This window comes from Oryctolagus cuniculus, chromosome 17 (assembly GCF_051225735.1).
Source record: "Oryctolagus cuniculus isolate XC-2025 breed Fujian yellow rabbit chromosome 17, ASM5122573v1, whole genome shotgun sequence".
Lineage (NCBI taxonomy): Eukaryota > Metazoa > Chordata > Mammalia > Lagomorpha > Leporidae > Oryctolagus > Oryctolagus cuniculus.
This window is the reverse complement of record NC_142883.1, coordinates 47,137,974-47,151,238: the sequence shown is the minus strand read 5'-3', so window position 1 is coordinate 47,151,238 and position 13,265 is coordinate 47,137,974. Positions and strand designations below refer to the sequence as shown.

The 13,265-nt window shown below is 54.7% G+C and overlaps 2 protein-coding genes across 4 annotated transcripts in view; both read left to right on the top strand.

Annotated features, from left to right (window-relative positions):
- PRPF8 (pre-mRNA processing factor 8) overlaps positions 1-8,812 on the top strand; it is a 35,978-nt gene extending 27,166 nt beyond the window's left edge. The window contains exons 34-42 of one of the 2 annotated variants that reach the window (XR_016223909.1): positions 940-1,053; positions 1,132-1,305; positions 1,589-1,782; positions 4,285-4,524; positions 4,600-4,741; positions 7,574-7,770; positions 7,870-8,009; positions 8,098-8,300; positions 8,478-8,812. Coding sequence is in view for 1 of the 2 variants with exons in the window: in XM_051824554.3 (XP_051680514.1) it covers positions 940-1,053; positions 1,132-1,305; positions 1,589-1,782; positions 4,285-4,524; positions 4,600-4,741; positions 7,574-7,714; positions 7,870-8,009; positions 8,098-8,300; positions 8,478-8,632 (1,503 nt within the window). In the remaining variant the exon portion in view is untranslated. The remainder of the gene's footprint in view (positions 1-939; positions 1,054-1,131; positions 1,306-1,588; positions 1,783-4,284; positions 4,525-4,599; positions 4,742-7,573; positions 7,771-7,869; positions 8,010-8,097; positions 8,301-8,477) is intronic. The other variant, XM_051824554.3, reaches the window with a different exon arrangement.
- Positions 8,813-9,245: 433 nt separating this feature from the next.
- Positions 9,246-12,968, top strand: RILP (Rab interacting lysosomal protein). Of its 2 annotated transcripts, none has more exons than XM_002719046.6 (8): positions 9,246-9,780; positions 9,854-9,947; positions 10,019-10,125; positions 10,213-10,434; positions 10,731-10,876; positions 11,183-11,305; positions 12,232-12,315; positions 12,510-12,968. In XM_002719046.6, the coding sequence occupies exons 1-8, from the start codon at positions 9,553-9,555 to the stop codon at positions 12,667-12,669; spliced, it is 1,164 nt and encodes a 387-aa protein (XP_002719092.3). In that variant the 5' UTR covers positions 9,246-9,552; the 3' UTR covers positions 12,670-12,968. The 2 variants fall into 2 exon arrangements, with proteins under 2 accessions (XP_002719092.3, XP_051680527.2); XM_051824567.3 differs by having other exon boundaries at positions 9,291-9,780; positions 12,453-12,968.
- The last annotated feature ends 297 nt before the right edge of the window (positions 12,969-13,265 follow it).

Below are 13,265 nucleotides of genomic sequence, written 5' to 3'. Positions count from 1 at the left end.
AAGAGATCTTTATCTGCTGGTTCTCTTACATGACCACAACAGCCAGGGCCTGGGCCAGGCAGAAGCCAAAAGCTTCATCCAGGTGTCCCACATGGGTGCAGGGGCCCAAAGATGCTGACTATCTTCCCCCGGTTTCCAAAACTCATTAGCAGGAAGCTGGATTGGAAATGGAGCAGCTGGGACTTGAACCATTGCCCATATGGGAAGCTGGCATTTTAGGCAATGGCTTAAGCTGTTAGGCCAGAACACCAGCCCTGTTTATTCTTACACATTAAGACTCATTTCTTGGCCGGCGCCGCGGCTCACTAGGCTAATCCTCCACCTTGCGGCGCCGGCACACTGGGTTCTAGTCCCGGTCGGGGCGCCGGATTCTGTCCCGGTTGCCCCTCTTCCGGGCCAGCCCTCTGCTGTGGCCAGGGAGTGCAGTGGAGGATGGCCCAGGTGCTTGGACCCTGCACCCCATGGGAGACCAGGAAAAGCACCTGGCTCCTGGCTCCTGCCATCGGATCAGCGCGGTGCGCCGGCCGCAGCGCGCCAGCCGCGGCGGCCATTGGAGGGTGAACCAACGGCAAAAAGGAAGACCTTTCTCTCTGTCTCTCTCTCTCACTGTCCACTCTGCCTGTCAAAAAAAAAAAAAAAAAAAAAAAAAAAAAAAAAAGACTCATTTCTTTGTACAGCTTTTTATGACTCTAGTAGCCTTAACTTCTTTTGTTCCTGAACTGTGTCATATTGCTTAGCATGATCATATACTGGTTTTGAGTAGTATCTTGTATAGCTTGAAAACCCCCTTTGGACAAGGCCTTTTGACAGTTTATCTTCTAAGAGCTTAGCATTCAACATTAACGTCCAGACATACTTGATTTCAAGAGTAGGGCTTTCTGCTCTAGTTGATCGGGAGGCTGCAGACTCAATTTCCACTGCCTTTCTCTTGGTTTTCAGTTGGCTAAGTGGAAGACTGCTGAGGAAGTGGCTGCCCTGATCCGATCTCTGCCTGTGGAGGAGCAGCCCAAGCAGATCATTGTCACCAGGAAAGGCATGCTGGACCCGTTGGAGGTAAAAGGGTGGACAGGGTAGACAAAGGCAGGCCTGAGGCTGAAGATTGTTTCTAATCTTGTCTTGATCTGGTCGTAGGTGCACTTGCTGGACTTCCCCAATATTGTGATCAAAGGATCAGAGCTGCAGCTCCCCTTCCAGGCTTGTCTCAAGGTGGAGAAGTTTGGGGATCTCATTCTTAAAGCCACTGAGCCGCAGATGGTTCTCTTCAACCTCTATGATGACTGGCTCAAGACTATCTCATCTTACACGGTAGGAAGACGGCCACGCTGCGAGTGGGTTTGTGGTCAGGAAAGTATTCTCTGCCTGATAGTTTCCTCACAGGCCGCTGATTTGGGCCATTCTCATAGTTTCAGTCTGTGGATGGAGCAGGAACTCTGCTGCCTTACGAGGGCTTGGAACTTTAGAGTTTGAAGTCAGTTCTTGGGTTTCCTGCAAGCACAGGATGGAGACATTGAGAAAAGGGGAGAACCTCAGTTAGCGGACCTCCGCCGTCCCCGCCCACTCGCAAACACTCTTCTGAATTTCTTCCCAGGCTTTCTCCCGTCTCATCCTGATTCTGCGTGCTCTGCATGTGAACAATGACCGGGCGAAGGTGATCCTGAAGCCAGATAAGACTACAATTACAGAGCCGCACCACATCTGGCCCACTCTGACTGATGAGGAGTGGATCAAGGTGGAGGTGCAGCTCAAGGATCTCATCCTGGCTGACTACGGCAAGAAGAACAAGTGAGCCTTTGTGATGGGGAGGCCAATGGGTGTCCACAAAGCTGAAGTGGGGGGCTCAGTATTGGGTTCTGTGGCTTTGGAACACTTGGCTCATAAGTTTCTCAAGAAATTGTCTTAGAGATACTCACAGAGGAGAAGCAAGCAGTGTCTTCAAATAGTACAGGAAGTCTGCATGTCTCAGGGCTTCGCTCTGATGTGGCTGTTGTGTTGTGTTTTTGGAGTAACTGGATCTTTAATGATTTCAGTTCAGTTATGGAATTAGCAAATTCATAATGTTTATCAGAGAAAAAATTTCCTTTGGGACATCAGAAAGAAGCACATAGGCAATGACAATTCAAGTCACCTTTACAGGCCATAACAAAAACGAGAGCAAATGTTGATGATGAGTTGATCCTAGCAACATTTTTACTATTTCAAAGACTACCCAGAAAAGCTTTGCACTCAAACACCACATCATGTAAACCAGGTATTCATGCCGCTTTTGAATTCTTTTTAACAGTGTATAACCACATGGTTTTTGCTTTTTTTTTTTTTTTTTTTTTTTGATGATTGTAATTTTTTTTTGAAAGTCCAAGTTACAGAAAGAGAGGCACACACACACACTCACACACACACACATACACATATCATCCACTTGCTGGTTAACTCCCCACCCAAATACCCTCAACAGCCTGGGCTGGGCCAGGCTGAAGCCAGAAGCTCAATCAGGTCTCCCCCATGGATAGCAGGGACCAACTACTTGAGTAATCACCCTGGTCTCCCAGAGTGCACATTAGCAGGAACCAGAATTGCAAGTGGAGCATGGACTCGAACTCAGGCATTTCAGTATGGAATGCACACCTCCCAGGCAGCACCTTAACTGTGGCACCAGATGCCTGCCCCAACCCCTTTCTTTTTCACAATATACTAAATCTCCGCTTATTCACTTCCCAGCAGTATAATTTGTGGCTCAAAGAGTAATAAATACATTTTTTGGTTCTTGCTACAAATTGCATGTGCCGTGCTAAAAAAAATGGATTGGGGCTAGTGGTGTGATATAGTGGGTAAAGCTGCTGTCTGTAGCACTGGCCTCCCATATGTGCTGGTTCAAGTCCTGGCTGCTCTGCTTCCACTCCAGCTCTCTGCTCTCTGGGAAAGCAGTGGAAGATAGCCCAAGTCCTCGGGCCCCTGCACCTGCATGGGGGACCTGGAAGGAACTCCTGGCTCCTGGCTTCAGATCAGCCCAGCTATGGCTGTTGTGGCCATTTGGGGAGTGAACTAGTGGATGGAAGATCTCTCTCTCTCTCTCTCTCTCTCTTCTCTGTCTCTGTCTCTCTGTGACTTTGCTTTTCAAATAAATCTTTTAAAAAATATATGGATCACTTTATAGTATATTCATGACTCCTTTCTGACTGGTATTGGAAAGAAAAGAAATTATCTGATGTAGCAGTCAGTTAACTTTTTTTAAGATTTATTTATTTATTTCAAAGTCCAAGTTACACAGAGAGAGAAGGAGAGGCAGAGAGAAAGGTCTTCCATTCATTGGTTCACTCCCCAGATGGCTACAAAGACCAGAAGTGGGCCGATCCAAAGCCAGGAGCTTCTTGCGGGTCTCCCATGCAGGTGCAGGGGCCCAAGGACTTGGGCCATCTAATATTGCTTTCCCAGGCCATAGCAGGGAGCTGGGACTCAAACTGGCGCCCATATGGGATGCCAGCACTGCAGGCGGTAGCTTTACCGGCCCCTGGTGTTCCTTCTTAATAGTTTCCATAGGATTGAAAGATGTGGTGTATTAACTCCCCTGTTGTGAAGCAGAAACTGGTATGTTTTGTAGAACAGAGACTAGACGAACTGGAATAATTAGAATTAAGAAACAATTTTTCTCAGGGTTTATCTAATATTCTTATTTACAATTCCACTTTCCAGCCTTGGAATCTTTTGGATTATAAGTGTAATCTCCCTCTTTTACATATGGGAAACTGGGTAAAGAGGAGTGACAATCCCAGCACAAGTCAGAATTAAAGATGGGAGAATAATTAAGTTCTGTAACTTTGCTTCCGACCCTAAGTCATCCTGTTGGCCATTGTTTCTCAGTGGAGGAACTCTTGCCATTCTGAGGAGGGCTCATCTTTATAGTAATAAACTACAGGAGATTCTAACTTCCAGACCTTGAGTACCATCACTGATAGCACATACCTGTCCCACCTCTCCTTGTCATTGTGACGATCAAAAATGTCTGTAGATCTCCAGTGTTCCCGAGGTATTACCACCTCTGGGGAAGAACCAGTGTTTCAGGGGTGCTGAGGAAAAGTGGTTCTGGGTGCTGAGTGCTGAAAGGTACACTTGCAGGGCGCAGTTCTACTTGGGATGTGACATAGAAGGAGGAGTGCATCTCCATCTCAGGCCTCCTCTCGAAGGGGCACTTGAGGAATCTGGGATGAAAACAGGCACCTCCGTGTTGTGCCCAGTTGACACTCTTGCCGTTGAAGCAGGGATCCTTGTTAACGCACGCTGTCCCCACAGTGTGAACGTGGCATCGCTGACGCAGTCCGAAATTCGCGACATCATCCTGGGGATGGAGATCTCCGCTCCGTCCCAGCAGCGGCAGCAGATAGCGGAGATTGAGAAGCAGACTAAGGAGCAGTCACAGCTGACTGCAACGCAGACTCGCACGGTCAACAAGCATGGCGATGAGATCATCACCTCCACCACCAGCAACTATGAGACCCAGACCTTCTCATCCAAGACGGAGTGGAGGGTCAGGTACCGTGAAGGACAGAAAGACGGGGGAGGGCCTCGGCACTGCCGGGGCTGAGACATGACGCTTGCTCTTTGTAGGGCCATCTCCGCTGCCAACCTGCACCTAAGGACCAATCACATCTATGTCTCGTCTGATGACATCAAGGAGACTGGGTACACCTACATCCTTCCCAAGAATGTGCTGAAGAAGTTCATCTGCATATCTGACCTCCGGGCCCAGGTAAGTAAACGTGCCCAGTGAGGCCATGGTGTGTGTTCACCATGTTATGTGCCCGAAACTCAGGGACCTTAGATTTCCTGGAATTTGAGATGCTGTTTCAAGATTTCATAGACAGTTAACTACAGAAGATAGACAAAACAATAAGGAGGGTTTTGGCCTCCACAGAATACCAAGAGATAAAGTAAGAGGATGTAGCATTGGCTTAGAAGTGACTGAGGCCGGCACCGCGGCTCACTAGGCTAATCCTCCGCCTAGCGGCGCCGGCACACCGGGTTCCAGTCCCGGTCAGGGCGCCGGATTCTGTCCCGGTTGCCCCTCTTCCAGGCCAGCTCTCTGCTGTGGCCCGGGAAGGCAGTGGAGGATGGCCCAAGTGCTTGGGCCCTGCACCCCATGGGAGACCAGGATAAGCACCTGGCTCCTGCCTTCGGATCAGCGCAGTGTGCTGGCCGCAGTGCGCCGGCCGCAGCGGCCATTGGAGGGTGAACCAATGGCAAAGGAAGACCTTTCTCTCTCACTCTCTCACTGTCCACTCTGCTTGTTAAAAAAAAAAAAAAGGAAGTGATTACAAAGAATAGCATAACGTCATAAAGTGACAGATTGGTTCGTATGAATATAATAAATATGGTATATCAGATCTAGGAAACAGCAAGTAGTCTCTAGGTAAACTAAAAGTGTGAATGTAAAGTATTAAACCATGGAGTATTAGAAGAAAATAGTATTACCTTCATGGTGTTATAGCACTTTAAAAAAAAAAAAATTCATTTATTTATTTGAAAGGCTGCTGGTTCATTCCCTACATGGGCACAATGGCTGGAGCTGGGCCAGTCCAAAGCCAGGCATCCCAGATCAGAGTGCTGGTTCAAATCTGGGCTACTCTGAATTTTTTTTTTTTTTTTTTAAGATTTATTTATTTATTTGAAAGAGTTACACAGAGAGAGAAGGAGAGGCACAGAGAGAGAGAATCTTCCATCCACCGGTTCACTTCCCAATTGGCTGCAACAGCTGGAGCTGCGCCCATCCAGAGCCAGGAGCTTCTTCTAGTCTCCCACATGGGTGCAGGGGCCCAAAGACTTGGGTCATCTTCTACTACTTTCCCAGGCCATAGCAGAGAGCTGGACCAGAAGTGGAGCAGCTGGGACTTGAACCAGCACCCATATGGGATACCGGCATTGCAGGTAGCAGCTTAAGCCGCTACACCACAGCACCAGCCCCGGCTACTCTGCTTCTGATCCAGCTTCCTGCTAATGTGCCTGGGAAGGCAGCAGAACATGGCTGGCCCAAGTACTTGGGTCCCTGCCACCCATGTAGGAAATGAAGTTCTTGGTTCCTGGTTTTGTCTAACCCAGACCTGGCATTTGCAGACATTGAACCAATGGATGGAAAAATCAATAAATTTCTCTCCCTCCCCCGCACCCCTTCTCTCTGTTGCTCTGAATTTCATGTAAGTAAATAGATAAATAAATCTCTATTTTAAAAAAGAAAACACAAAACTACAGTTTACAGCTTGTTTGTGCCGGAGGATAATATGCTGGGGCCAGTGTTGTGACACACAGGTTAAGTAAGTGCAGCTTGCAGTGCCAGCCTCCCATATCGCAGTGCCGGTGTGAGTCCTGAGTGCTCTGCTTCAGGGCCAGCTCACTGCTGATGTGCTTGGGAAAACAGCAGAAGATGGTCCAGGTTCTTGGGCCATCCACAGGGGGAGCCCCAGAAGGAGTTCCAGGCTGCTGCTTCGGCCTGTCCCAGCCCCAGCTGACACAGCCATTTGGGGAATGAACCAACAGATGGATCTTCCATCTCTGTCTCTCCCTTTGTCTGTCACTCTGCCTTTTCAAATAAATAAATCCTTTTTTTTTTAAAGTGATATATTAAAAATGAGAAGAAATTATTTCTGTTTCTCTGAGAGACAGTGGATTGATGACTAGAATAGGGAGTTGTTAGAGGTTGATTTTTAAGAAGATAACTAGAAGATGTGCAAAGAATATGAAAAGGTAGTTCAGAAAAGGAATTGCAAATGATAAGTACAAGGATATTTCAAAAAGTTTGTGGAAAATTGAATTAAAAATAAGTTCATTTTGGCGCCGACATTGTGGTGTAGTGGGTAAAGCCACCACCTGCAACACCGGCATCCTGTATGGCTGCCAGTTTGTGTGCTGGCTGCTCCACTTCCAATCCAGCTCCCTGCTAATGCACCTGGGAAAGCAGCAGACTATGACTCAAGTGCTTGGGCCCCTGCACCTCTGGGAGACCCAGAGGAAGCTCCTGGCTCTTGGCTTTGGCCTGGCCCAACCCTGGCCATCTGGGGACTGAACCAATGAATGGAATATCTTTCCCTCTCTGTAACTCTGCCTTTCAAATAAATTAATTTTTCTTTTTTAAAAATATTTTGGTGCAAGAAAATTTGAAATCTGTCCATAGTTTTTTCATAATATACATTTTCGATGAACTTTTTGAAGACCCCCTCTCCTATATCAGGAACATTTATATAAAACTCAGTTTTGTAGCCAGCTCGTTGGCACATTTGAAGAGTGCCTTTGTGGGTGAGTTTTAGGAAGTCAGTCCTCTTCCCTTGTTGAGGGCCATGTGCAGAGCAGAGTAGCACCTGGTGCTGGCTCTCCAGGTGTGCTGTGAGAATGCCCAGAGCTGCGTGCGCGTGCGCCTTCACTTAGAAACGGCTCTCACCTGCGGAGCACGAGGTCATTCTGAAGCAGGAGGTTCTGCCCCCGTGTTGAGAAACTGCTTGTTCTTGTGGAAAGGGAAGACGATACGGGCTGCCAGTCCGGAACCTGAAATGGCACTGAGAGTAGTTTTGGTTCCTGACCCCCTTATCTCCAGATTGCAGGATACCTGTATGGGGTGAGCCCACCCGATAACCCCCAGGTGAAGGAAATCCGCTGCATCGTGATGGTACCGCAGTGGGGCACCCACCAGACTGTGCACCTGCCTGGCCAGCTGCCCCAGCACGAGTACCTCAAGGTGCGTGGTAGGGACAGAGCTTGGGACTGGGAGAACTGGGGCTTTGTGTTAGCGAGGTGGGGGCGGGGGGGGGGGGGCAAGCATGGTCCTCCCAGGGCTGGGATTCTCTCTGCAGATGGGGTTCTCAACAGATCTGTGCTGCTCTTCACCTGTAGGAGATGGAACCCTTAGGTTGGATCCACACTCAGCCCAATGAGTCCCCCCAGCTGTCACCCCAGGATGTCACCACCCATGCTAAGATCATGGCTGACAACCCGTCCTGGGATGGTGAGAAGACTATTATCATCACCTGCAGGTGTGCTTGGGCCCCCTGAAGGCGGGGCTGGCTTTGTAGATGGGGCCCACAAGAGTGGCCTGAGCTCACTCTGTCCTCGCCCCACCAGCTTCACACCAGGCTCCTGCACGCTGACAGCCTACAAGCTGACCCCCAGTGGGTACGAGTGGGGCCGCCAGAACACAGACAAGGGCAACAACCCCAAGGGTTACCTACCCTCGCACTACGAGAGGGTCCAGATGCTGCTGTCGGACCGCTTCCTCGGCTTCTTTATGGTCCCTGCTCAGTCCTCGTGGAATTACAACTTTATGGGTACGTGGTCTGTGTGTGAAAGTACAGGGAGCACCAGGAAGCTGGGATGGGGCTGAGGACAAGGTTAGGCCCTCGCCCTTGACACCCGGGGCTTCACTCTGGCCTGGCGGTGGTCCGGAGGCCCAGCTGGGTGAGGCAGGTGACCTGTGTTAACAGGATGTTTTCCTCTCCCCTAAGGTGTTCGGCATGACCCCAACATGAAGTATGAGCTGCAGCTGGCAAACCCCAAAGAGTTCTACCACGAGGTGCACCGGCCCTCGCACTTCCTCAACTTTGCCCTCCTGCAGGAGGGCGAGGTCTACTCTGCCGACCGCGAGGACCTCTACGCCTAGTTGTCAGCTGCTCCTGCTTCGGACTCCGCAGAGGCCCAGTGGAGCCTCTCCGCCCCAGACAAGCTGGTGATATTCAGCAGCTTGGCCCCCTTTCCCCGTACCTTGTGCTTGATTGTGGTGTTGGCCTCCTGATGGCTTGTAACCCTGAACAAAATAATAATAAATTTTGTATAAATAGGAGTTTGGGACTTTTTTTCCCTGCCCCAGAGCTCCAGTTGTGGGTGTGGTTAGGGCTGGATGCTGCCCTGGGAAGTTGTAAAATGCCTGGCTTCTGGCACTGGGGCTAGGCTACCCCTAAACTGGACCTGAAGTGGGGTTGAGCTTCCACGTCCCCACTGCATCTGCCGAATTAGCTTGTTTCCCTCCATGGTGATTGCAAGCCTTCCCCCCTTCTCAATGTCTCTTGGAGCCGTGTCGGGTTAGGAGCTGTTCTCTGCGGCTGTAGTGCCCAGCCTAGCCCCCTCCTAAGCTTTGTTTGCCAGTCCTGGTTGGGGAGCACACGGGCCCTGGCGGCTGGCAGAGGGCTGTTTGTTGAGTGGGGTTCAGTGACTGGCCTCTCACCTCTTGCCTGGAGGCCAAATCTGCCCCATGACTGCGGCCAGGGGTGGAGCTTGGACTGGGTGCTGTGGGGAGGGTTGACTGGAGTGGCCACTTAGAGCCCTGGGCCTCAGCTCCTGGACGCCTGGCTGGAAGTTGGCTGTCCTGTTTCCTGTGACCTTGAAGGTTGAACGGGAGAGGGCCCAGGGGCCCTAGCACGGTCTTCCCCAGCCTTTTCCCCTGAATCGCTCCTCCCTTCTCTCTTCTACCCCGCCCCTTTCTACCCTAAACTGCTTCTTGGGCCGCAACTGTTTGGCTTTTTCCTCTTCCCAGCTTGGGGGCGGGCGGGGGAGAGCGAATAGCCACCTGGGCCTTCCGGGGACATGGAGCCCAGGAGGGTGGCGCCAGGGGCACAAGGCTGGGGGCCTCGAGCGGCGGCGGGGTCGGGGACGGCCGCGGAGCTCGTGTACCATCTAGCGGGGGCTCTGGGCACTGAGCTGCAAGAGCTGGCGCGCCGGTTTGGGCCGGAGGCGGCGGCCGGACTGGTGCCACTCGTAGTGCGAGCGCTGGAACTTCTGGAAAAGGCTGCCGTGGGGCCTGCGCCGGACTCGGTGAGCCCCTGACCCCGCCCCTCGCCGCCAGTGGGGCTGGCGGGGCCCTAACCCCGAGTCCCGGGCCTCCCAGCTGCAGGTGTCCGCGCAGCAGGCCGAGCTGGAGCTGCGGCGGCTGCGGGAGGAGAACGCGCTGCTCCGCAGGGAGCTGCGCTCTGGGCCACAGGGTGAGTGCAGGCGCGGGCGGGCTGCGGGCGGGCTCGGGCGCCGACCACCGCTCAGGAGCCTCCTTCCTCAGAGGAGCGCGCGCTGCTGCAGCAGCTCCAGGAGGTGACGGACAGACAGCGGGACGAGCTCCGGGCGCACCACCGCGACCTGCGGCAGCGCAGCCAAGAGACTGAGGCGGTAGGGACCGGGCGGCGGGTGGGGGGCGGGGCTCTCGCCCCCCTCCCCGCGCCCGCTCACCGGCCCCGCCTCTGGCTCCGCCCCCAGTTGCAGGAGCAGCTGCAACGCCTCCTGCTGGTGAACGCCGAGTTGCGGCACAAGCTGGCCGCGGTGCAGACCCAGCTTCGGGCCGCCCAGGACCGGGAGAGGGAGCGTGAGGTGCCGCACCGAGACGCCCCGGAACTGGCAAAGGAGCGGGAACAGGGCCAGGCCGGAGAGCCCGGGTGTGAGCAGAGGCGGGAACCCGAGCGGACGAGCCCGAACAGTCCGGTGAGTGCCGGAGGGAGCCAGCAACCCAAGCCGGCACTCAGAGCGTCTGGCCCCGTGTGGGTGCACTGGCAAGCTTTGCTGTGCTGCGCAGGTCGGCCGAGAAGCCGGACTGTGGCACACAGGGGCTTGCACCTGCAGCCGGGCCCGGCCCCACTTTCAGCCTGAGAGCTGCTGTCACCTATTGTAGCACCGTTGTCCCCCAGAACTCCTTGCCTGTCCCTTCCTCTGGCATTCCTGCGATGGCCCTGGGCCCATGGGAGAGCTAGCAGGGCCTCCAGACCACGCTTCTTCCGCAGGCCGCTGCCCCACGGCAGCCAGAGCGCCCCCCGGAGGCAGGGCAGTGCGGCTTCAGCAGGCAGGAGCTTGAGCAGATCCTTCAGGAGCGCAATGAGCTCAAAGCCAAGGTGTTCCTGCTCAAGGAGGAGCTGGCCTACTTCCAGCGGTGAGGGCCCTGCCCGTGTCTGCTCCTGGCCTCGGGTCACCCCCACCTCATTCCCGTATTCACTGACAAACCCCAGCAACCTGGCCAGACCCTGTGCCAACACAGCCCCTGTCCTCTGGGGACTCCATCCCAGCAGGGGAAGGGGCGGTACCAAGGTCACAGCAGCTGTGCCAGGAGGGGTGCCACACAGGCTAAGGCCTGGGGGGTGTTGCGGGCTCCCCCAGGGAACAGGCAGCTCACACGGGCCCTCGGGGCGAGGCCCGCTGCTGGCAGCCCCACCACGTTCTGCCTGCCCCCGTCCTGTAGGGAGCTGCTCGCAGACCACCGGGTCCCCGGGCTGCTGCTTGAAGCCATGAAGGTGGCTGTCAGGAAGCAGCGGAAGAAGATCAAGGCCAAGATGTTGGGGACACCAGAGGAAGCAGAGAGCAGGTGTGTCCCCGCGACCCAGCCTACTGACCTAGCAGACCCGGTCTGCTGACCTGGCCTGGCCGCCCCCTGAGCCTGCCCTCCAGCCTGCACCCTTCTCTCTGGACTCCACCCGTGCTGCCTGCACGCCTGGCAGAAGGCACCTGCACACTGCTTTGGCTGGGTCTGTCTGTTTTTAAAGATTTGTTTGTTTATTTGAAATTCAGAGTTACAGAGAGAGGTAGAGCCAGAGAGAGAGAGAGAGAGAGAGAGGTCTTCCATCTGCTGGTTCAGCCAGGCTGGTCCAAAGCCAGGAGCTTCCTCTGGGTCTCCTTTGTGGATGCAGGAGCCCAAGCGCTTGGGCCATCCTCCACTGCTTTCCCAGCCCCACTAGCAGGGACCTGGATCTGAAATGGAGCAGCCGGGCCTCAAACCAGAGCCCATAGGGGATGCTGGTGCTGCCGGTGGGGGCTTTACCCACTACGCCACAGCGCTGGCCCTCTGGGTCTATTTGTTCTTAGAGGAGTGAGACTCTCGCTGCTGCTTTATCAGGGCCCCGCCGTGTGTCCGCATCTTGTGGACACCCTCATCCCTTGTCGGGAGTGCCTGGCTGTCAGTCCCTGCTCCTCTGCTTTCTGATCCAGCTTCCCACTAATGCACTGGGAGGCAGCAGGTGACAGTTCAAGCGATTGGGTCCCCGCCACCCAGGTGGGAGACCTGGATTAAGTTCTCGGCCCCCAGCTTTGGCCTGCTGCAAGTCAGCTAATAGAAGGCAGATCTCTCTGTCTCTTTGTCTCTCGACCTTTCAAATAAAAATAAAAAAGAGAGGCCTTGTGTCTCCCCAGGGTCACCAGGTCGCCAGCCCTGGGGGCGCTGTGGTCACTCAGTGCTGGCCCGCTGCTGCCCGGGCCCTTGATACATGGCCCTCTCCTCTCTCCCCCCTGTGTCAGTGAGGACGAGGACGGCTCCTGGCTTCTGCTCTCCGGCGATAAGGAAGAACAGCCCGCGCCCCCTGAGTCCAGAGTCCAGAGTTTGTATGTTGGGGAGTGAAGGAGGGGCTTCGGGTTTTCTGTGCCCCTCCCTGCCCCGCGTGCCCTCCCCCCGCTGCCCCACCATCTGTGCCGCCCCGGCATCCATCTGAAGTCCTTTTCTCTTCGCTCCTTGCTCTCAGCCCCAATCCTTGACTCTCTGGCCTCCCGGCTCAAAGAACCTCTTGGCTCTCCCTCAGCTTTGGCCTGTGGTACCGGGATAAAGCCGAGACCCCCACACCTGAGCCCAGCAGCACTGGAGAAGAAGGGGCCCCTCAGCAACCCCACGTGGAGCCTCCGGGGGGCCCTCAGCCCCCACCCCCCGACCAGCCCTGCTCTGCTCTGCGGCAGCCGCTCTGACCTGGGCCTCAGCCCACCTGGAGGCCTGGCTTTGGGGCCTGGCTGGGGCGGATGTGTGATGGCCCGTGAGACAGCTTCCTCCTTCGCAGCCTGTCTGGAACTCTTCCCTGATCCCGGCCTGCACTGGGGATTCTCCACCTGCCTCTACCCCTCCACCTCTGCACCGAGCTTCCAGGGGAAAAGTGCTTCCTCTCCGGTGCCTGCGCGGCCACCATGCAATAGAGAGAACTGTCTTCCTTCCTCCCAGGGAGTTTCCCAGAGGGCCTGAGCCAATGGAATAAAGCCCTACCATCCGGAAATGGCTCCTGTCTGTGTGTCAGCGGCCCGCCGCCCTCCCAGCCGCCGGCAGCAGAGGCAGGCCGACATTCCGCCCGGGGGCTCTTTGGCCAGTGCCTGGGTGGGGACCTTGCCTGGGGAGCGTGGCCTAATGGGAAGCCCTGGCTCCCACCGCAGCCCTACCCTTTCGCCTCTGCCCCATGCCCCGGGACCCGTGGCTTCTGGCCCCCTCTAGATGGAGACCAGCCCCAGAAGCCCCCGGGGCCCTCCCCACCCGCCTTCCTTTCAGGGCTGAGTCGCGGGGCTTTCCCCAGACGCCC